The following is a 24313-nucleotide window of genomic DNA, read 5'->3' as shown; positions in this document are numbered from 1 at the left end:
CCACCCTTGAGGCGGTCAACCCGAATTCGTCGTCCACCCCAAAGACTTGATTTATAAACCTTGCACTATTGGACTCACTGACTTGTTCTGCCGTACTGTTTAAGAGTTTTTCATCATTTGTTAATAGCATTTGTTTTGTTCTTGATGTAACATAGTTTTCCTCTGCACTTGGCACCTTCCCGTGTATATAGCATAGCCACATGTACATATTGATGTAAATAATGCACACACATGATCAGACACACTCACTACACTTTATTTATTCTCATGTAGGCACATATTCTTTGCGAAAAGGGGGGATGTCATGATATACATCAGCATATAATGGTGCAATCACACACTCACTGACACACTGATGGATATACAGTAGGACCAACCAGCATACACAACATCGCAGCCAATCACCAGTGAGAGCACACGCACTATAAAGAAGGGGACACCAGAGTTCCCGCTCATTCTAGCAGCAGCCAGCTCAGAGCACAGAGCTCACAGCCTGCCTCTCGGACATTCACCATGTGCTGAGTGCCTCACCTAGATAGTGATAGGACAGGGTCCACAGATAAGCTGGTAATGCACGCACCCAAGCTTACAGTATGTTATTACAGTTGGGTTGTTAATAAAATAGAGTTACACCATCTCCAGCCGTGTTGACCTGTTTGTAAACCAGAACACCCAACACGACAGCACATGGTGAATGTCTGTGTTGCAGGCTGTGAGCTCTGTGCTCCGAGCTGGCTGCTACTAGAATGAGCGGGAACTCTCCTGTCCCCTGTCTTTATAGTGCGTGTGCTCTCACTGGTGATTGGCTGCGGTGTTGCGTATGCTGATTGGTCCCACTGCATGTCCATCAGTATGTGTGTGTGTGTGTCTGCACCATAATGTACTGGTGTATATTATGACACTACAGACCTCCCAACAGCGAGCGTGAGATAGAGGTACAAATATGTAAACAGATTATGGAAAGATGTAGGAGCAACAAGGTGGTGGTGATAGGAGATTTTAATTTTCCCAACATTGACTGGGATACACTTAGTGTTAGAGGTCTAGATGGAGCAGAATTTGTAAGGAGCATCCAGGAGGGTTTTCTAGAGCAGTATATAAATAGTCCAACTTGGGACGGGGCCAGACTGGACCTGGTGTTGGGGAATGAGCCCGGTGGTTGAAGTTTCAGTCGGGGATTACTTTGGGAATAGTGATCACAATTCCGTAAGTTTTAGAATACTCATGGACAAAGACGAGAGCGGTCCTAAAGGAAGAATGCAAAATTGGGGGAAGGCCAACTATACCAAAATTCGGCAGGAGCTGGGGAATGTGGATTGGGAGCAGCTGTTTGAAGGTAAATCCACATTTGATATGTGGGAGGCTTTTAAAGAAAGGTTGATTAAAATGCAGGACAGACATGTCCCTGTGAAAATGAGGATAGAAATGGCAAGATTAGGGAACCATGGATGACAGGTGAAATTGTGAGACTAGCTAAGAAGAAAAAGGAAGCATACATAAGATCTAGGCGACTGAAGACAGACAAAACTTTGGAAGACATCGGGAATGTAGGACCAATCTGAAACGAGGAATCAAGAGGTAAAAAGGGGTCATGAAATATCTTTAGCAAACAGGGTTAAGGAAAATCCCAAAGCCTTTTATTCATATATCAGGAGCAAGAGGGTAACTAGAGAAAGGGTTGGCCCAGGGTTGGCGAGCAGCATAATCAAAGATCCCTCCCACCCGGCTGACTCACTCTTCCAACTTCTTCCTTCGGGCAAGAGATACAGAAGTCTGAGAACACGCACGAACAGACTCAAAAACAGCTTCTTCCCCACTGTCACCAGACTCTTAAATGACCCTCTTATGGACTGACCTCATTAACACTGTGCTTCATCCGATGCCGGTGCTTATGTAGTTACATTGTATATGTTGTGTTGCCCTATTATGTAGTTTCTTTTATTCCCTTTTCTTCTCATGTACTTAATGATCTGCTGAGCTGCTCGCAGAAAAATACTTTTCACTGTACCTCGGTACACGTGACAATAAACAAATCCAATCCAATCCACTCAAGGCCAAAGGAAGAAAGTTATGCGTGGAGTCAGAGAAAATGGGTGAGATTCTTAACGAGTACTTTGCATCGGTATTCACTGAGGAGAGGGACATGACGGATGTTGAGGTTAGGGATAGATGTTTGATTACTCTAGTTCAAGTCAGCATAAAGAGGGAGGATGTGTTGGGTATTCTAAAAGGCATTAAGGTGGACAAGGGGTAAGCCATGGGGTACGGGCCTCTGGCACGGAGTCTGTCCCTGTTGCTCAGAAGTGAAGGGGGGAGAGGAGCAGAGCATTAGTAATTGGGGACTCGATAGTCAGGGGCACAGATAGGAGATTTTGTGGGAGCGTGAGAGACTCACGTTTGGTATGTTGCCTCCCAGGTGCAAGGGTACGTGATGTCTCGGATCGTGTTTTCCGGGTCCTTAGGGGGGAGGGGGAGCAGCCCCAAGTCGTGGTCCACATTGGCACTAACGACATAGGTAGGAAAGGGGACAAGGATGTCAGGTAGGCTTTCAGGGAGCTAGGATGGAATCTCAGAACTAGAACAAACAGAGTTGTTATCTCTGGGTTGTTGCCCGTGCCACGTGATAGTGAGATGAGGAATAGGGAGAGAGAGCAATTAAACACGTGGCTACAGGGATGGTGCAGGCGGGAGGGATTCAGATTTCTGGATAACTGGGGCTCTTTCTGGGGAAGGTGGGACCTCTACAGACAGGATGGTCTACATCTGAACCTGAGGGCACAAATATCCTGGGGGGGAGATTTGTTAGTGCTCTTTGGGGGGGGGGTTTAAACTAATGCAGCAGGGGCATGGGAACCTGGATTGTAGTTTTAGGGTAAGGGAGAATGAGAGTATAGAGGTCAGGAGCACAGATTTGACGTCGCAGGAGGGGGCCAGTGTTCAGGTAGGTGGTTTGAAGTGTGTCTACTTAAATGCCAGGAGTATACGAAATAAGGTAGGGGAACTGGCAGCATGGGTTGGTACCTGGGACTTCGATGTTGTGGCCATTTCGGAGACATGGATAGAGCAGGGACAGGAATGGATGTTGCAGGTTCCGGGGTCTAGGTGTTTTAGTAAGCTCAGAGAAGGAGGCAAAAGAGGGGGAGGTGTGGCGCTGCTAGTCAAGAGCAGTATTACGGTGGCGGAGAGGATGCTCGATGGGGACTCATCTTCCGAGGTAGTATGGGCTGAGGTTAGAAACATGAAAGGAGAGGTCACCCTGTTGGGAGTCTTCTATAGGCCTCCAAATAGTTCTAGGGATGTAGAGGAAAGGATGGCGAGGATAATCCTGGATAAGAGCGAAAGTAACAGGGTAGTTATTATGGGAGACTTTAACTTTCCAAATATTGACTGGAAAAGATATAGTTCGAGTACATTAGATGGGTCGTTTTTTGTACAGTGTGTGCAGGAGGGTTTCCTGACACAATATGTTGACAGGCCAACAAGAGGCGAGGCCACGTTGGATTTGGTTTTGGGTAATGAACCAGGCCAGGTGTTGGATTTGGAGGTAGGAGATCACTTTGGGGACAGTGACCACAATTCGGTGACGTTTACGTTAATGATGGAAAGGTATAAGTATACACCGCAGGGCAAGAGTTATAGCTGGGGGAAGGGCAATTATGAGGCCATTAGACGTGACTTGGGGGGGATAAGGTGGAGAAGTAGGCTGCAAGTGTTGGGCACACTGGATAAGTGGAGCTTGTTCAAGGATCAGCTACTGCGTGTTCTTGATAAGTATGTACCGGTCAGGCAGGGAGGAAGGCGTCGAGCGAGGGAACCGTGGTTTACCAAAGAAGTGGAATCTCTTGTTAAGAGGAAGAAGGAGGCCTATGTGAAGATGAGGTGTGAAGTTTCAGTTGGGGCGATGGATAGTTACAAGGTAGCGAGGAAGGATCTAAAGAGAGAGCTAAGACGAGCAAGGAGGGGATATGAGAAGTATTTGGCAGGTAGGATCAAGGAAAACCCAAAAGCTTTCTATAGGTATGTCAGGAATAAGCGAATGACTAGGGAAAGAGTAGGACCAGTCAAGGACAGGGATGGGAAGTTGTGTGTGGAGTCTGAAGAGATAGGCGAGATACTAAATGAATATTTTTCTTCAGTATTCACTCAGGAAAAAGATAATGTTGTGGAGGAGAATGCTGAGACCCAGGCTAATAGAATAGATGGCATTGAGGTACGTAGGGAAGAGGTGTTGGCAATTCTGGACAGGCTGAAAATAGATAAGTCCCCAGGGCCTGATGGGATTTATCCTAGGATTCTCTGGGAGGCCAGGGAAGAGATTGCTGGACCTTTGGCTTTGATTTTTATGTCATCATTGGCTACAGGAATAGTGCCAGAGGACTGGAGGATAGCAAATGTGGTCCCTTTGTTCAAAAAGGGGAGCAGAGACAGCCCCGGCAACTATAGACCAGTGAGCCTCACGTCTGTAGTGGGTAAAGTCTTGGAGGGGATTATAAGAGAGAAGGTTTATAATCATCTAGACAGGATTAATATGATCAGGGATAGTCAGCATGGCTTTGTGAAGGGTAGGTCATGCCTCACAAACCTTATCGAGTTCTTTGAGAAGGTGACTGAACAGGTAGACGAGGGTAGAGCAGTTGATGTGGTGTATATGGATTTCAGCAAAGCGTTTGATAAGGTTCCCCACGGTAGGCTATTGCAGAAAATACGGAGGCTGGGGATTGAGGGTGATTTAGAGATGTGGATCAGAAATTGGCTAGCTGAAAGAAGACAGAGGGTGGTGGTTGATGGGAAATGTTCAGAATGGAGTTCAGTTACAAGTGGAGTACCACAAGGATCTGTTCTGGGGCCGTTGCTGTTTGTCATTTTTATCAATGACCTAGAGGAAGGCGCAGAAGGGTGGGTGAGTAAATTTGCAGACGATACTAAAGTCGGTGGTGTTGTCGATAGTGTGGAAGGATGTAGCAGGTTACAGAGGGATATAGATAAGCTGCAGAGCTGGGCTGAGAGGTGGCAAATGGAGTTTAATGTAGAGAAGTGTGAGGTGATTCACTTTGGAAGGAATAACAGGAATGCGGAATATTTGGCTAATGGCAAAGTTCTTGGAAGTGTGGATGAGCAGAGGGATCTCCGTGTCCATGTACATAGATCCCTGAAAGTTGCCACCCAGGTTGATAGGGTTGTGAAGAAGGCCTATGGAGTGTTAACCTTTATTGGTAGAGGGATTGAGTTCCGGAGTCAGGAGGTCATGTTGCAGCTGTACAGAACTCTGGTACGGCCGCATTTGGAGTATTGCGTACAGTTCTGGTCGCCACATTATAGGAAGGATGTGGAGGCTTTGGAGCGGGTGCAGAGGAGATTTACCAGGATGTTGCCTGGTATGGAGGGAAAATCCTATGAGGAAAGGCTGATGGACTTGAGGTTGTTTTCGTTGGAGAGAAGAAGGCTAAGAGGAGACTTAATAGAGGCATACAAAATGATCAGGGGGTTAGATGGGGTGGACAGTGAGAGCCTTCTCCCGCGGATGGAAATGGCTGGCACGAGGGGACATAGCTTTAAACTGAGGGGTAATAGATATAGGACAGAGGTCAGAGGTAGGTTCTTTACGCAAAGAGTAGTGAGGCCATGGAATGCCCTACCTGCTACAGTAGTGAACTCGCCAACATTGAGGGCATTTAAAAGTTTATTGGATAAACATATGGATGATAATGGCATCGTGTAGGTTAGATGGCTTTTGTTTCGGTGCAACATCATGGGCCGAAGGGCCTGTACTGCGCTGTATCGTTCTATGTTCTATGTTCTAAGTCCCCAGATGGCATCTATCCCAGGTTACTGATCATAGATCATAGAATTTACAGTGCAGAAGGAGGCCATTCTGCCCATCGAGTCTGCACCGGCTCTTGGAAAGAGCACCCTACCCAAGGTCAACACCTCCACCCTATCCTCATAACCCAGTAACCCCACACAACACTAAGGGCAATTTTGGACACTAAGGACAATTTATCATGGCCAATCCACCTAACCTGCACATCTTTGGACTGTGGGAGGAAACCGGAGCACCCGGAGGAAACCCACGCACACACGGGGAGGATGTGCAGACTCCGCACAGACAGCGACACAAGCCGGAATCGAACCTAGGACCCTGGAGCTGTGAAGCAATTGTGCTATCCACAATGCTACCGTGCTGCCCTGGCTTACTCACTCTTCCAACTTCTTCCTTCGGGCAAGAGATACAGAAGTCTGAGAACACGCACGAACAGACTCAAAAACAGCTTCTTCCCCACAAATTCTATGATCTATGATCATTAACCTGGGATAGATGCCATCTGGGGACTTGTCCACCTTAATGCCTTTTAGAATACCCAACACATCCTCCCTATTTATGCTGACTTGAACTAGAGTAATGAGGGAAGTGAGAGAGGAAATAGCTGGGGCCTTAACAGATATCTTTGCAGAATCCTTGAACACGGGTGAGGTACCAGAGGACTGGAGAATTGCTAATGTTTTCCCCTTGTTTAAGAAGGGTATCAGGGATAATCCAGGTAATTATAATGTGGAGATGCCGGTGTTGGACTGGGGTGAGCACAGTACGAAGTCTTACAACACCAGGTTAAAGTCCAACAGGTTTGTTTCGATGTCACTAGCTTTCGGAGCGCTGCTCCTTCCTCAGGTGAATGAAGAGGAAGGAAGGAGCTGCGCTCCGAAAGCTAGTGACATCGAAACAAACCTGTTGGACTTTAACCTGGTGTTGTAAGACTTCGTACAGGTAATTATAGACCGGTGAGCCTGACGTCAGTAGTAGAGAAGCTGCTGGAGAAGATATCGAGGGATAGGATCTATTCCCATTTGGAAGAAAATGGGCTTATCGGTGATAGGCAACGTGGTTTTGTGCAGGGGAGGTCATGTCTTACCAACTTAATACAATTCTTTGAGGAAGTGACAAAGTTGATTGATGAGGGAAGGGCTGTAGGTGTAATGTAATGTAAATCGCTTATTGTCACAAGTAGGCTTCAAATGAAGTTACTGTGAAAAGCCCCTAGTCACCACATTCCGGCGCCTGTTCGGGGAGGCTAGTACGGGAATTGAACCGTGCTGCTGGCCTGCTTTGGTCTGCTTTAAAAGCCAGCGATTTTAGCCCAGTGTGCTAAACCTATACATAGACTTCAGTAAGGCGTTTGATAAAGTTCCCCATGGTAGGCTGATGGAGAAAGTGAAGTCTCATGGGGTCCAGGGTGTACTCGCTAGATGGATAAAGAACTGGCTGGGCAACAGGAGACAGAGAGTAGTAGTGGAAGAGAGTTTCTCAAAATGGAGAACTGTGACCAGTGGTGTTCCACAGGGATCTGTGCTGGGACCACTGTTGTTTGTGATATACATAAATGATCTGGAGGAAGGTATAGGTGTTCTGATTAGCAAGTTTGCAGATGACACTAAGATTGGTGGAGTAGCAGATAGTGAAGGGACTGTCAGAGAATACAGCAGAATATAGATAGATTGGAGAGTTGGGCAGAGAATTGGCAGATGGAGTTCAATCCGGGCAAATGCGAGGTGATGCATTTTGGAAGATCTAATTCAAGAGCGAACTATACGGTAAATGAAAAAGCCCTGGGGAAAATTAATGGACAGAGAGATCTGGGTGTTCAGGTCCATTGTACCCTGAAGGTGGCTGCACAGGTCGATAGAGTGTTCAAGAAGGCATACGGCATGCTTTTCTTCATCGGAAGGGGTATTGAGTACAAGAGTTGACAGGTCATGTTACAGTTGTATAAGCCTTTGGTTCGGCCACATTTGGAATAATGCGTACAGTTCTGGTTACCACATTACCAAAAGGATGTGGATGTTTTGGAGAAGGTGCAGAGGAGGTTCACCAGGATGTTGCCTGGTATGGAGGGCGTGAGCTATGAAGAGTGGTTGAGTAGATTAGGATTATTTTCATTAGAATGACAGGAGGTTGAGGGGGGAACCTCATTGTGGTCGACAAAATCATGAGAAGTATAGACAGGTTGGATAGCAAGAAGCTTTTTCCCAGAGTGGGGGACTCAGTTACTAGGGGTCACGAGTTCAAGGTGAGAGGGGAAAAGTTTAAGGGAGATATGCGTGGAAAGTTCTTTACGCAAAGGGTGGTGGGTGCCTGGAACGCATTACCGGCGGAGGTGGTAGAGGCGGGCACGATAGCATCATTTAAGATGTATCTAGACAGATACATGAATGGACAGGGAGCAGAGGGATACAGATCCTGAGAAAATAGGCGACAGTTTTAGATAGAGGTTCTGGATCGGCGCAGGCTTGGAGGGCCGAAGGACCTGTTCCTGTGCTGTAATTTTTCTTAGTTCTTTGACTCACCCCTGAACCTCCAATTCGTTCCCGACCCTCCAACCTGAACTGATCTCATCAGACCTCACCGCCACTTCCCTACTTACCTCACTCACAATTGTTCACTAATACACTGAAAGGTTATGTAAATGTCCCAAAGCTTACCACTATGCTCGTAAATGAAGACTGACCAGAATATGACAGCTACTGCTGTAAAAGGGGGCATGGCTTGGCATCCCTCAATGATTTTGTACCAATGACGGAGGATTCCAGAAACAGCCACTTCTGAGATGTGTGTTGCAGAGTTACGGAGTTCTGTTGCTGTGTAAGTAAATAGCAGTGTGGTAATCCAATGGTGATTGACACTCCTTAGCACATTCACTCCATTTTGTGAAGCTGAGTTTGTCCATATTCCTGCAAGGATTGTAATACCCTAACCCAGCACATGGTGGAGCTCATCCAGAAAAATGTCAAACTTTGGCTCCATCATGTGGCAGAGAGTTTAATAGAAAAATTAGGAATGATCGGACATCAGTCTGGGACTTGGATGAGTGGTCCAGGTATCAATGAATATATAACAAGTTAAATATAATGGGGTTTCAGAAGCCAGTGCTGAACTCAACAAGTCTTCAAATCGAGCAGACTGTGCTCATACGGACAAATACACACACACTCACACTCACCCTCACGCATACTAACACACGCACACACACTAATATGCTCACATGCACTTTCAAACTTACATATGCACACACAAATACACACACACATGCATATTCACACTCACATGCTCACAAGCTCACACATGCACTCAAGCATATTCACACATACTCATGCTCACAGACACACTCACACAAGCATACTCACATATACACATGCACACTCATACACTCGCATGCACACTCACTTGCACACACATACACACATGTATATTTACACAGACATAGCATATTCACACATGCATACTCACTCACACACACATGCACACACAGATGGGTTACAGGTGAGTCACTTCACCAAGACACAGGTGCCTCATGCCACACCTTTCCCCTCATCGAGAAATATGTCCAACCAATTCAGAGTAAAGGCAGGTGGAGTGAAACTCGGAACATTAGGCAAAGGAAAATACGCAATCAGAAGCAGGCACTATAAAAACAAATAATGGAATTGGAGAATGACTCTGACTTCCAGACCTGTGGTCAGTGATTGGGGTCTGACCACCGGGATTTTGGATTGTTGGTGTTGTCATTCACCTTGGAGACCACAGGGAGTTCAGAGGGTCACTGGGGACACTTAGGGGCAGCACGGTTGCCTTGTGGATAGCACAATTGCTTCACAGCTCCAAGGTCCCAGGTTCGATTCCAGCTTGGGTCACTGTCTGTGCGGAGTCTGCACATCCTCCCCGGGATTCCTCCGGGTGATCCGGTTTCCTCCCACAGTCCAAAGATGTGCGGGTTAGGTGGATTGGCCATGATAAATTGCCCTTAGTGTCCAGAATTGCCCTTAGTGTTGGGTGGGGTTACTGGGTTATGGGGATAGGGTGGCGGTGTTGACCTTGGGTAGGGTGCTCTTTCCAAGAGTCGGTGCAGACTCGATGGGCCGAATGGCCTCCTTCTGCACTGTAAATTCTATGATAATCTATGATAATCTATGACCTCAGTCTCAGGCCTGTTGTTTACAGGTGGTCCATCAACATCAATCCTGTTGATATGATGTATATCTGATGTACACGTCATACTGTCCGGGAGCCAATGTGTCCGCATCATTGGTCTCTGACCAAGGAGTTGTACCCTCTATCACTGGGTGTATTGATTGAAGTTGTTCTTCCATACCATTCTGTATCCTCCTGTGTTAAATCTCTGGACAGATTCCTGATATCTGAAAAATGTGGGAGAAATTTACTCAGATATTAAGCATTGGCTAGATCACTGTTTCACCAATCAGTGACAGCTATAAGAGTTATGGTTCGGGAGTCAAGAGAATAACAAACAGAGGTGGAACGTGTGGTGATCTGTATATCTGTGTCTCTTCAGCAAGGGGTCAATGTAGATGCAATACCACTGAGTAATCACTAGAGGGAGCACGGGAGGTATAAAAACATGCGAACAGGAAGTCAGCAGACACTTCACAGGAATGGGAGCTGGCAGCAAGACACAGACTGGCAGCTCAAATGTAACTTAAAGTTAAGCACTGAAGAGAAAACAAACTTACAATAAAGCATCTACAACTTCAAGACTATGAGTGTTATTAAGTCACAAGGAACAACACAGAACGTATAAATGATTTTCAATGGTTTATTAATAGAATTAACAACTTAAATAGGACTCATTAGCTAAGTGGAGAGGAAAGACACAAGTCCATGACAGATCCATGACAGGTGGGGACAGTTTACCAGTCTCGGAGAGCCGATGGATGGATGAAGCTGATTTCTGCAGCGAGAGGCAACAATCTCTTCTCTGTTCTGTTCGCAGCCTTCCTCTGTTTCGTTATCTTCTCGAGCAAACCAAGATACTCGGAAGATCTCTCTCCCACTCTTCCTCCATCTGAAAGAAACTGAGGAGCATGGATAACTTCTGTCCAAAGGGATTTTATTTCCTTCTGGGGAGCCTGTTTTAACATTTTACACAGATGTTTGGTTCATAGAACATAGAACATAGAAAAATACAGCACAGAACAGGCCCTTCGGCCCACGATGTTGTGCCAAACCTTTGTCCTAGATTAATCATAGATTAACATTGAATTTACAGTGCAGAAGGAGGCCATTTGGCCCTTTGAGTCTGCACCGGCTCCTGGAAAGAGCACCCTACCCAAACTCAACACTTCCACCCAACACCAAGGGCAATTTGGACATTAAGGGCAATTTATCATTGGCCAATTCACCTAACCCGCACATCTTTGGACTGTGGGAGGAAACCGGAGCACCCGGAGGAAACCCACGCAGACACGGGGAGGACGTGCAGACTCCGCACAGACAGTGACCCAAGCCGGAATCGAACCTGGGACCCTGGAGCTGTGAAGCAATTGTGCTATCCACAATGCTACCGTGCTGCCCTTGAGAACTCATGTATGCATCACGAGACCCAACCTACTCAGGAATGTCTGTACTACTGACAAGGTCTTGGCAGAGATAACAAGGCCCCTCCTGTGTTTTTGTGCCAGTAAGCTTTCATCATCAGATTTCTATAATATTTAATACAATCCATAAGGTTTCATAAAGTTATTGTACAGCAATTTCTTAAACAACATCTCTAAAGCTACTGGATCTTAACCTGGATCTACACAAAGTTCTTTCCTGTAGTAACACGTCCACTCAAAGGTATTTCTTGGCTGCACTGTTCCGCATCGTTCATGTTTGGTGCTGCACCATGTTCATTACAGCGATGTAGAAAAGCTTCCAGATGTTTAACATGAACACGAATTGCAGCTTCAAGCATTACTTCAAAACAAACCATTACAAATTCCCCAGCACTGAGCTGTTCTCCTTGGAGTCGGCCCAACAGCTGAAGTACTTCACATTGGAGAACTTCACAGTCAGGAAACTCCTCCCAATTAGATCCACTTCCAATGGTATTGGCCAAGGAATGTGTGGAATGTGGTTAGATATGATTGACCAACACGACTCATGTACCAAAACCTCACTGCAAATGTCAAGAATGAGAAAGACGTTAGCACTCTAATCTTTAATAGTTCAGTGGAGGATAGCATTATTGATTCATCTCCTTGTTCAAGTCTTTGAGATCGAAGCAAATGTGCTGTGTGTCATTTATCTGACATACCATGGAACTGATCCATGTGATTAATGTTTGATTTCAAGAATCTAAAGTCAGAATACAGCAGTGAGGGAGGAGCCAGTACTAGATAAGTGCAGGCATTTTTGAATGTTGTGCAGTTCATAGAAGTCTTACAGCACAGAAGGGTGCCATTCAGCCCATCGAATCTGCACCAATGCTTGGAAAGAGTACTCTACCAATGTCCACCCGCTCTAGCCTCATAGCCACATAACCTAACCTGCACATCCCAAGACACTAAGGGGCAATTTAGCATGGCTAATCCACATAACCTGCACATATTTTGGAGGAGGTTACAAAGATGGGGGATATGGAAGGTCTTGGAGGGATTTGAAAATAAGAATGCAAATTTTAATATCATTGCTTAATCGGGAGCCAAAGTAGATTAGTGAACGCAGAGATGATAGATTACTTGGTGTGAGTGAGATGATATCATGGCACGGTAGCACCGTGGCTTCACAGCGCCAGAGTCCCAGGTTTGATTCCGGCTTGGGTCATTGTCTGTGTGGAGCCTGCACATTCTCCCCGTGTCTGTGTCGATTTCCTCCTGGTGCCCTGGTTTCCTCCTACAAGTCCCTAAAGACATGCTATTAGGTAAATTTCACATTCTGAATTCTCCCTCAGTGTACCCGAACAGGCGCCGGAATGTGGCAACTTGGCGCTTTTCACAGTAATTTCATTGCAGTGTTAATGTAAGCCTGCTTGTGACAATAATAAATATTATTATCATGTTCAGAGAGGGTGCAACATGATTAGCTGGCTGTGAAACTGCTGCAATGGTCAAACCTGGACTAAGGGCTTCAGCAACAGTTGAGATGAGCTAGGAGTGGAGTTAGGCGATGTTATGGAGGTTGCCTTAGTGACCCGATGTTGATATGTGAATGGAGGAACATCTCAGGATCCATTATGACACAGTGGGCACGATTCTCCCAAAAGAGAACAAAGGCCTCCAGTGAGCGCTGATGCGACCAGCAATTAACTCAAAGACACGTGGAGAAGTAAACCGTGGTTTTAATCAGCTTAGAACAGTGCCTGCCTGCGACTGGTACAATAGTTGGAACTGCCTGCAGGGCAGCTGCTCTTTATACTTCCTCTCAAGGGTAGGAGCCATGGGCGGAGCCCGTACATGCCCAACATATCCCCCTGTGGGTGAAGTCACACAATGGCCCATAGGTGGAGCCCACAGGGTTAACAACATAACACAACAGCAGAACATGATACAAATGCACTGGTGAATTATTAGCACTAGATATAAATGCACTGGTTGTCATAATATACACCAGTATATCATAGTGCAGACACATACACTGATGGACACACAGCAAGACCAATCAACACACTCAACACCAGAGCCAATCACCAGTTAGAGCACACTCACTATAAAGACAGAGGGCATCAGTTTTCCCGCTCATTCGGGATGCAGCCTCTCAGAAGGACCAAGCTTACAGCTTACAGCACAGATCTTCACCATGTGCTGAGTGCATAGACTGGTTAGGATAGGCATAGGTCTTTAGTTTAATCTCACATCGTGTTAACCCACGGTGAAAGTATGTTCAACAGTTTCTAGCTTAATAAAATAGTGTTGTTCTATTTTAAGTGTTGGTAGTCTGTATGTGTTCCACGGATCCAAATCACCCAACACATCATGGTACCAGTAGTTGAGGGATGTTAGAACTTCTTAGACCTACCTGCAAGTGATCTGCTTCCACCAGCGTACAGCCATCCTGCAAAATGGACAGCACCTGCCCGCCGCCGCCGCTCCGTATCACCGGTAACCTAGGGGCCAACTGGAAGATATTCAAACAATACTTCCAGCTCTACCATGAAGCCACATACCGGGAAGCTGCCTCAGACACCAGGAAGATCGCTCTCTTCCTATCCACAGCCGGGGAGCATGCCATCCACATTTTCAATTCTCTCACCTTTGCTGATGGTGAAGATAAATCAAAATTCAAGACAGGCCTCTTTAAGTTTGACAGTCACTGTGACATCCAGTTGAATAAAAGTTTCGAGCGCTATGTATCCCAACGGCGTTTGCAAGGTAAGGATGAACCTTTCCAGTCCTTTCTGACCCACCTCCGCATTCTTGCGCAGTCCTGTAATTACGGGTCCGCCTTCGACTCCACGATACACGACCGGATCGTTTGCGGTGTTCAGTCGGACCCCCTACGCCAGCAGCTCCTCAAGGTAAAGCAGCTCACCCTAGCGATTGCCATCGAGAACTGCGTGCTACATGAACACGCCACTAGTCAGTATTCCTACATCCAAGCGACTGAAACAGCGTGGCAAGGTCCCCACAAGGCAGAACGGGTCCAAGCAATCGAGCAACTCCAGGGCCTCAGCCTGGATGAGGGCAGCCATTTTGTGCTTTTCGCAGACTCCCGCGCTTCTGCGCACCGAACGAGGGGACGGCGACGTCGACGAACGTACTGCGTAGGCGCGCACCACGTACGACTGCACCACGCATGCGCGGTGGCACAGCGAACGTACTGATGCTACAATGTGCGGCAGCTGTGGCTACACCCACTTAAAGCGGCAATGTCCTGCCAAACCCCGATGATGCCTGCGATGTGCAAACTTGGCCACTATAATGCTTTATGCAGATCAGCTCAGCCTGCCAACTCTCGTCGCTCCAGCCAGCCTCGCAGGAATGTCCGGCCCATTCAACCCACGGTCACCGAGCCCGATTCGGACCTGCTACCCGATATTGACACCAAGGACCCGAAGGTGCCTTTTCGAGTCGGTATCATTACAAAAAGCAGGGTGTCCCCGAAGCAAAAAATCCAGCATCTATCGGTATACATTATTGATCCGGACGATGAGTGGTGTGCCACCCTTACGGTCAACCGGTCCCAAATACGATTCCGCCTGGACACTAGTGCCTCCGCCAATCTCATTGATTGAGGTCTGACCTCCAAAGCCTTTGTGTCAAACCAGCCATCCTGCTATCAGCCTGCCAGCTATTAGATTATAATGGCAATGCCATTGCTGCCAGCGGTTCATGCCAACTTGAAGTGACGCACAGGTCACGCAAAGCCATCCTTCCCTTTGAAATCGTGGGCTACTCGAAAGCCTCCCTGCTTGGCGCGCAGGCATGCAAGCTGTTGAACCTAGTTCAGAGAGTTCACTCTCTCTCTCCTGCTGACGCGTCTGCCTTTCTGGACACTGACTTCAGGGCGCAGCTCAACGCCATTATCAACCAGCACCACGACGTCTTCGAGGGCATGGGCACGCTCCCATATACCTACAAGACCTATTGAACCAGAATGCCACGCCTGTGGTGCACGCACCTCGCAGGGTCCCAGCACCCCTTAAGGACCACCTCAAGCAGCAGCTGCAGGACCTCCAGAACCAAGGAGTGATTTCCAAAGTCACGGAACCGACCGACTGGGTCAGTTCCATGGTAGGTGTAAAAAAGCCTTCCGGCGAATTGAGAATTTGCATTGATCCCAAGGATCTAAATCGCAATATTATGAGAGAGCACTATCCAATTCCCAAGCACCAAGCTCTTTACCAAACTCGACGCCTCAAAAGGATTCTGGCAAATCCAGCTTGATAAATCCAGGAGGAAACTCTGCACGTTTAACACCCCCTTTGGAAGATATTGTTACAACAGGATGCCGTTTGGGATCATCTCTGCATCAGAAGTGTTCCATAGGATTATGGAACAAATGATGGAAGGTATTGAAGGTGTTCGCGTCTATGTCGATGACATAATCATTTGGTCCACCACCCCGCAGGAGCATGTTAGTCGCCTCCAGCGCGTATTCAGATGTATACATGAGCATGGCCTCCGCCTCAACAGGGCCAAATGCTCTTTTGGTCAGACAGAACTTAAAGTTCCTCGGGGACCACATCTCCCAATTGGGTGTGCAGCCGGATGCGGACAAGGTAGCTGCCATCACAGCTATGAAAACACCAGAGGACAAGAAGGCGGTCCTCCGATTTCAGGGCATGGTCAATTTTTTAGGGAAATTCAGTCCTAACCTCGCCTCTCATACCACGGCTCTCAGGAACCTGGTCAGGAAGACGACAAACTTCCAATGGCTCCCTGCCCACGAGCGCGAATGGAGAGAACTCAAAACCAAACTCACCACTGCCCCGGTATTAGCTTTCTTTGATCCAGCAAAGGAGACCAAAATTTTGACCGATGCCAGTCATTCCGGCATTGGGGCAGTGCTCCTTCAACGTGATGAGGCCTCATCATGGGCCCCCGTTGCATATGCATCACGTGGGATGACCCCCACGGAGCAGCGCTACGCGCAGATAGAAAAGGAGTTCCTGGGCCTTCTGACCGATGTTGTTAAATTTCACGATTATGTATACGGACTTCCTCAATTCACCGTCAAGACCGACCATTGCCCGCTGGTCAATATAATACAGAAAGACTTGAACGACATGACGCCTCGCCTCCAGCGTGTTCTTCTCAAGCTCTGGCGATACGACTTCCAGCTGGTATACACCCCAGGCAAGGACCTCATCATTGCTGGCGCTCTCTCCAGGGCAGTCAACACTCCATGTGACCCAGCGGGATTCGTCTGCCAGGTTGACGGGCATGTGGCATTCGCGGCCTCCAATCTACCTGCCACGGATGAACGCCTCGACCAAATTCGCCGTGAGACGGCGGCTGACCCCTTGCTACAGCGTGTCATGCGCCACCTAACGGACGGGTGGCTCAAGGGCCAATGCCCTCAATTCTATAATGTAAGAGATGATCTGGCGGTAGTAGGCGGGGTTCTTCTAAAACTGGACCGCATTGTCATCCTGCATACCATGCGCCAGCTCGTCCTGGAACAACTACACGAGGGCCACCTTGGCGTGGAAAAGTTCCACCGACGGGCCCGAGAGGCAGTGTACTGGCCCGGCATTAATGAGCACATAGCCAACACAGTGCTCAACTGCCCCACTTGTCAGCGCTTCCAGCCGGCCCAACCACGTGAGACCCTGCAGCCCCATGAGTTGGTCACGTCACCATGGACCAAGGTGGGCATCGACCTGTTCCACACGCTAGGTAGAGACGATGTCCTGATCATGGACTACTTTTCAAATTACCCGGAGGTGATACGGTTGCACGACCTCACCTCGTCTGCAGTCTTTGGTGCATGTAAAGAAACCTTTGCTCGACACAGCAACCCGCTCACGGTTATGTCGGACAATGGCCCCTGCTTCGCCAGCCAAGAATGGTCCAACTTTGCCAGGTGGTACAATTTTGCCCACGTGACATGCAGTCCCCTGTACCGCCAATCCAACGGCAAAACAGAGAAGGGAGTACATATCGTCAAACGGCTCCTAGTCAAGGCTGCCGATGCTGGGTCTCATTTCTACCTTGCCTTGCTAGCCTATCGCTCCGCCCCACTGTCCACTGGCCTGTCGCCAGCCCATTTACTCATGAGTTGCACCCTGAGGACAACGGTGCCGTCCATCCATGTCCCAGCCTCAACCACGTTCCGGTCCTTCTCCAGATGCAGCTGTCTCGTGCACAGCACAAGGCGGCTCATGACTCCCGTGCAGCTGATCTCCCTGCTCTGGCTCCAGATGACAACATCCGCGCCCATCTTCCGGATGGTGGCTGGTCTGCAACCGCTGTTGTCCTTCGGCAGGTGGCCCCCCCGCTCGTTCCTGGTTTGTCTACCGGATGGCTCTATTCTGCGCCGCAATCGACGCGCCCTTCGTCTCGTTCCACGCTCGCCACGTGATCCTCCACTGTCGCCTCGCCCTCCTGCTGACCCTGCCATGGACTATGCAGAGCTCCCTGTCATTCTGCATCCCCCTGTCTCTGACGCAGTCCAGCCCGCTCCTGAACCGGCGGCTCTCGACCCACCCTTGAAGCGGTCAACCAGAATTCGTCGCCCACCTCAGAGACTAAATTTATGAACCATTCAAATTCATGGACTCTCTGAATTGTTTCGTTGCTTTGTTTGATCGTCTCCCTGGTTTGTATATAGTGTTGATCTCGTTACTCTTGTTGCACACTGCTTCTGTGCACCAGGCACCTTCCCATGTAAATAGCTTAGTTCTCATGTACTTGGTCCTGTAAATATGTCTTCGCACCCCACATGTAGTTAGGAACATTCTCACCACGCATTATTTATTGCCACACACATACATGTTTTTATAAAAAGGGGGATGTCATAATATACACCAGTATATCATGGTTCAGACACACACACTGATGGACACACAGCAAGACCAATCAACACACACAACACCACAGCCAATCACCAGTTAGAGCACACTCACTATAAAGACAGAGGCCATAAGTTTTCCCGCTCATCCGGGACACAGCCTCCTACAAGGACAGAGCTTACAGGTTACAACACAGAGCTTCACCATGTGCTGAGTGCATAGAATGGTTAGGATAGGCATAGGTCTTTAGTTTAATCTAACATTGTGTTAACCCACAGTGAAAGTATGTTCAACAGTTTCTAGCTTAATAAAATAGTGTTGTTCTATTTTAAGTGTTGGTGGCCTGTTTGTGTTCCACGGATCCAAAGCACTCAACACATCACTGGTAAATTATTAGCACTATACATTCACCACAAGCGTGTTTAGCCGAGTGTTTCCCGGCGCTCGCAGTGCCGAGAAGGACAATGCTATTCAACGCGACTGACGTTGAATAAGGATCCTTAATGGGAATGCGCAGCCGAGGCCGCACATTGACGCGTTTTTTACAGTGGGGAGACCCACTCTCCCGACCTCCCCATTGTAGCCTGAGATGGAACGCCACCGATCTTCGAGGCCCGCGAAACAATCCCCGACCTTCCCACCCCCCAGCCCAAACGCACCATGAGACGGATCCCCAACTTGTCAATTGCTTTGACATTGACCAGGAAAATGACTGGAAGTCAACCAATTGGCTGTATGACAGGCACCGGTGATCCAGAAGGTACCTGGCTGCATTTGTTACTCTCCCTTCTATTGGTAAGGTGGTTGCCATTGACGACATAAGGATACACACTCCAGCCACAGTGTCCCTGACCAATTAGATCTCATAAGGCATTGCTCCTCAATGGAGTTGAAGTCATTTTGTAATGTTGTTCACCATTGGCTGGAGGTTATTGGTTATCACTGTGGAACACTCAAACCTCCCAAACCCACCATCTCTAAGATCTGCTCCTCTACAGTCACTCACTGAGGATCAAACAACAATGCTGCAAATAATTTCCTTGCTATTGAGTTTCATGGAGGGAATCACCTTGTTGCACTGACTGTGTGAAACTGGGTGGGATACTTTAATATACCAAGCTCTTGATTTATTTTCTCATATTAAACACAGAGAAACCCTTCACCAAACACCGCAAAAACACAAAAATGGATGAGGAATATTTCCAGGAATGAGTGCAGCAAATATGGAACTTTGTGGAATAGAATTACAGCAGCATTCAGGCTTTGGCTCCTTTATTTTATCAGCTCAACGTTGACTCACTGGATTGATGATTATTGTAGATTATTTTAATCAGTCCCAAATGCAGTGTTCACCATCCTCCGTGCATTCTCTGCAAGATCATCCAGTGCATCACTCAGCAGCTTTTGGATCACAGCGAATGATGATCCTGCTCCAAAAATGGTTCCAACGACTGGAATGGAATAAAGGACAAGATCAGCTGCTGAAATGGACTCCGTGGTGAGACTGCTCTCCATTCTTCCAAGTAAATCTCCAGTTATTTTTCCCACCAGCGGAGTTTTCACCACGGCTTTCAGATCTCCCACGGGTTTTCCTGTCTTAATGGCCAGTCTTCGAAGAGAGATTTCATCCAGACCCAGACATTTGCGGAAATGTATTATTCCTCCAATCAGAAAGATGGTCCAGGAACTGGCACTGCTCCCAGTGCTCCGCAAAGTGCTGCCAACATCCAGACTCGTTTCTTTAGCTCTTCCCTTTTCCTCTCTACAATTTCCAAGTTAAGTTTGTAAGGGCCAGGATGTATACATTTTTCTTTATACTGGGAAGATCACCTTCAAGAGCTTTATTTAACAGATTAAAATCATACTGATTCAGATCAAAGTTTGATATTCAGGAAAACACGGGGTGATGGGATCCCTGCCTCTTTCAACTTCCCGGTATACTCTTTCCTGATCTTTTTCAGTTCTTTTTCTTCAGTAAATTTCCTCCTTCCTTTTCTCATCGAATTGAGATCACAATCAATTTTACATCGAATTAGGTAGAAATTCTTCCCCAGCCTTTTTATCTCTTTGAGGAGTTTTGCATTATTTTCTGTGAAGCGACAGGCTGAGATAATGATGAAAAAAAATCGTATTTTTGAATGTTCATTTCACTCAGATATTTATTTGCTGGGAATTCTGTTATTCCAATCCCTGGCAGATCCCAGAAACGGACATTGGTCAGGTTGGAATGTTGGTATCCGATTGGCTCCATTATGGTTTCCGTGGTTCCAGTTTGAGCGGCTCCCTCATCATCGCTCTGAAGACTTCTCATCGCATTGATGAAAGTGGATTTCCCGGAGCCTGATTCTCCTGTCACTGCGATGTTAAGCTCGGTATTGTCCAGCTCATTTACTTTATCCTGTCAGTAGTGTAACTGCCTCCAGCCTATTCATTCTATGAGAGGATTTCAGTTTATTGATCTCTTCCAGACTGAAGTTGGATGAGCTCCAACGACAAGCTCACTGAAGGGAAAGATTTTATATGATGTTATGAACCAGACAAAAATAATTTGAATTGATAGATGTCATGTGCGAATACCTTTAAGCAATGGGTGTTTACAAAATGTACCTTTAAGAAATGGGTGTGTATCAGTGATGTCAGAGTATGGGTGGAGCTGGGCTGACTGTCAGCTTTTTACTTTCGTTTTAGGCAGTTTGTAGCAGGGTGTGTTTTAATTTTGTTTTCAGAGCTGGATAGCTGCAGTCACAGCCAGAAGGTGTATGAGTCTCTGTAATCTAAAGACTGGAAATCGATCCTGGTGATTTAAAACTAATAACTGCTCTCAGTAGTGACTTTAACCTGATGTGCTTTTGTTAAATGTTTTTTTTTAAAGTCTTATGGATGTTAAAAGGACAGCTTAAGGATTAATTAGTGTATTCTTTGGGGGTTGTATTTGAATTGATGGTTGCTAAGATGTTCACTGTATATATTAAAAAAGGTTAACTTGAGTTCATAGAAAGACATTGTTTTGCTTTAAAAAATACTTTTCCATTTCTGCTGTACCAACCCTGGTAGAGTGGGCCGTGTACTCCCCATACCACAATCTATTAAAAGTTATGAGTCAGGTGAACTCCATTATACACTTTGGGGTTCTCTAAACTCTGGCCCATAACATAGATTACATAGTCACTCCATCAGATCATCCCTATTGGGTCCATATAGATGTCCAAACATATGAACAAGGAGCAGGAAGAAGCCATTCAGCACCTTGAATCTGCTCCGCCATTTAATAAGATGGCTGATCTGGGAGAGGGGTCGCGGTCAACGGAGCTCAACCAACAGTCACGTCCCGTTCCACAGGGGGGAAAAAAAAATGCGCAAACCGGCTGGATTGCAGACAGGGTACGATGAGCGAGGACCGAGCCAGGAGAACACGGCAGGAGAACACGGGGTACGACGAGCGTCCCAAACCAAAGCGGGGACCGAGAGGGAACCGAGCCAGCGGCAGGGACCGACTCTCCCACCCCCCACCCCCCACCCCCACGGCGGCGACCATGAGGCAGGCGGCGGAACAAAGGAGGACTCCCGGCCCGACCAGAAGCCTCTCTCTTTCTCAGCCCTCCTGACCCGGTGTATGTGTGAGTGAGAGGAAAAACAGAAAGAAAAAAGAACTTCCCCTTTCTTTTAATATTTAAAAAAAAACTTTTTGTAAGCTTTCTGAAAAAGAAAACTCTTAAAGAAAAAGAACCTTTTTAAAAAACTTTTTTTTTTACACTTTTTGAAAAAGGGGTTGGGGGGGGGGGCGGAAGGGTTAAAGGAGAGAAGGGAGGAGGAAAGAAAAGAGATGGGGAAAAAGGGGGAAAGAGAAAAGAGGGAAGGGTGAAAAAAAATGAAAAAAATGCCAGAAGGGAGCCAAAGCAGAGGGAGAAAGGGCACCACAAGCAGAAGGGGCCCTAGGCGAGCCAGCTCAGATGAGCTAACCGGCGCACGATGCGGCGGAACGGAAAGTTTGCCGCAACAAAAAGAGCTGGGCAGACAGGAGCATTTTCCCCTTGGGCCAGGGGGGAACTGGAACTGGAAGGTAGCTTTTGCCGAAGCGCTGAGGGAACATCAGCAGGTAAACAAGGCAGAGGCCAGAGCAGACATAGAGGCCGCAGTACAGGCAGCAATGGCCAACGCCCTGGCGGAGGTGCAGCTCGCCCTGGGCAGAGCAGAGGAGAAACTGGAAGCCCAAGAGGAGAAACTGGAAGCCCAAGACACGACCATTAAGGAGCTGGAAAAAGTCGTGACTGACATGAGCGACCGGGTCACGGCCCTGGAGAAGGAGGTGGCGAGACTGGGCACAACGCAGGGGAGCCTGAAGGGCAGAGTGGACGATCAGGAAAACCGCTCTAGGAGGCAAAATGTAAGGATAGTGGGCTTACCAGAGGTGATCGAGGGTAGAAACCCCACGGCATACATGGCCGAGATGCTGGGCAACTTAGTGGGGACGAAAACCTTTCCCAGCCCACCAGAAATGGACAGAGCACACCGGTCGCTGCGCCCGAAACCCAAAGCAGGGGAACACCCGAGAGCAGTTAGAGCTAAACTGCACCGGTACCAAGGCAGGGAAACAATTCTGCGCTGGGCCAGGCAAAACAGAAACTGCTAATGGTAAGGACACTTCATTAGAGTCTACGAGGACATTGGGGCAGACCTCGCCAGGAGACGGGCCGAATTCAATAGAGCGAAAGCAGCTCTTTACAAGAGCGACGTGCGTTTTGGTATGCTGTGCCCAGCGAAACTCTGGGTCACATACTTCTTCCCAGCCCCTGCCGAAGCAAACAAGTTTGTCGAGGAACACGGGCTGGAAAACCAACAGCAAGGGTAGAAATGAGGGGACCCTGGCAAGGGCCAACAGCACACCAATGGGGGGGAGGATCGGGGTGAGGCAAAGCCAGGCACCCCCCAACCCCACCCCCGCCACGGTGAGCGCACCCTGAACAAAAAGCAAACCACTACCCGAGGGACCACTTCAGGTGGGAGGCCAGGCCCCAGCATGAGGGAACGAGAGTAGCGGAGAAGGGAAAGCAAGTGAGAGGAGTGCAGGGTCGGATGGGTGAAGAGCGGGCAGAAAACGGCAGTGGTCAGGCAAGGGAGAAGCGAGGCAGTAACTCCCAAGAGGGGGCCACTGCACGAGCAGGAAAGCTAGTGCCAGGGGCATGCAGCAAAGCAGCGACGCAGCGCACCCCCAACAGGGAGGACGGTGCCAGGCGAGGGGGGGAGGCACGCAACAGAGGCAGGAGAGCAAATGGGGATAGGAACGGAGAAAGAGGGACAAAAGAGGGGTATACGGGAGAGGGGGGAAAGAGGGGGGAGAGGGAGGGACCCCGCACGGGTGGTGAGGTGATATGCATCACTGTAAAGACACAACGGGTTAATGTAAATACATGTAGACTAGCTAGACACTAGAGGGAGCACCAGAGACATGACACACAGACACTCAACCAATAGAACAGTTAGATAGGACACGGCCAATGGGCATTAACGATACACACAGAGGTGACACGACCACAGGAGGGCATTACACCAACCCATATAAAAAGGACACAACACACATGATCTTCTTCTTTCCAATGGAGACAGTCAGTGAGTAGAGACACAGGGTTGACTCAATATTACACCCACCACGTGGATTGTAGCAGACTGGTTATCCAGACGAGTGATGACAGCATCCCACTTCCCATACAAGATGTGCAATGTGACAGACCTCAGCTAGTGTGTACAGAGGCATTTGACGATCACTGTGAGACCACTGGTGACTCCGGTGACACCACGTTACTTCCACCCTCATTCGCTCGAACCTCTCCACAAGTCAATGCATTCCTGCATGTTCCAACTCCAGATGTGGAGCTTCAAGAAATCTCAGCTGACTCCAGTGAACCTGCTAAGACTCCGGACGGGGAGCACCAACAAACCAACACTGACTCAGGTGAAACAGACCAGACTCCAGGTGGAGAGCAACCAAACGCCGACTCTGATTCACGTAAACCGGACTTTACTCCAGACAGGGAGTGCTGCAAACTCAGTGACGGCATGCTCAGGGTGACAACGGCGACAGGAGATGGATG

The 24313-nt window shown here is 47.9% G+C and overlaps 1 protein-coding gene and 1 pseudogene across 5 annotated transcripts in view; both read right to left on the bottom strand.

Annotated features, from left to right (window-relative positions):
• Positions 1–10584: 10584 nt before the first annotated feature.
• Positions 10585–24313, bottom strand: part of LOC140420885 (sodium- and chloride-dependent neutral and basic amino acid transporter B(0+)-like) — a 138165-nt gene continuing 124436 nt past the window's right edge. For 3 of the 5 annotated variants that reach the window (XM_072504999.1, XM_072504993.1, XM_072504997.1), the window contains one exon: positions 10729–10863. Coding sequence is in view for 1 of the 5 variants with exons in the window: in XM_072504998.1 (XP_072361099.1) it covers positions 10699–10863 (165 nt within the window). In the remaining 4 variants the exon portion in view is untranslated. Of the gene's footprint in view, positions 10918–24313 lie in introns of all 5 variants that reach the window. The other 2 variants (XM_072504998.1, XM_072504995.1) reach the window with 2 other exon arrangements.
• Positions 19513–24280, bottom strand: LOC140422568 (interferon-inducible GTPase 5-like; annotated as a pseudogene).

Source organism: Scyliorhinus torazame, chromosome 5, assembly GCF_047496885.1.
Source record: "Scyliorhinus torazame isolate Kashiwa2021f chromosome 5, sScyTor2.1, whole genome shotgun sequence".
NCBI classification, from domain to species: domain Eukaryota; kingdom Metazoa; phylum Chordata; class Chondrichthyes; order Carcharhiniformes; family Scyliorhinidae; genus Scyliorhinus; species Scyliorhinus torazame.
Note: the sequence above shows the minus strand (reverse complement) of the source record. Positions and strands in the feature narration are given on the sequence as shown.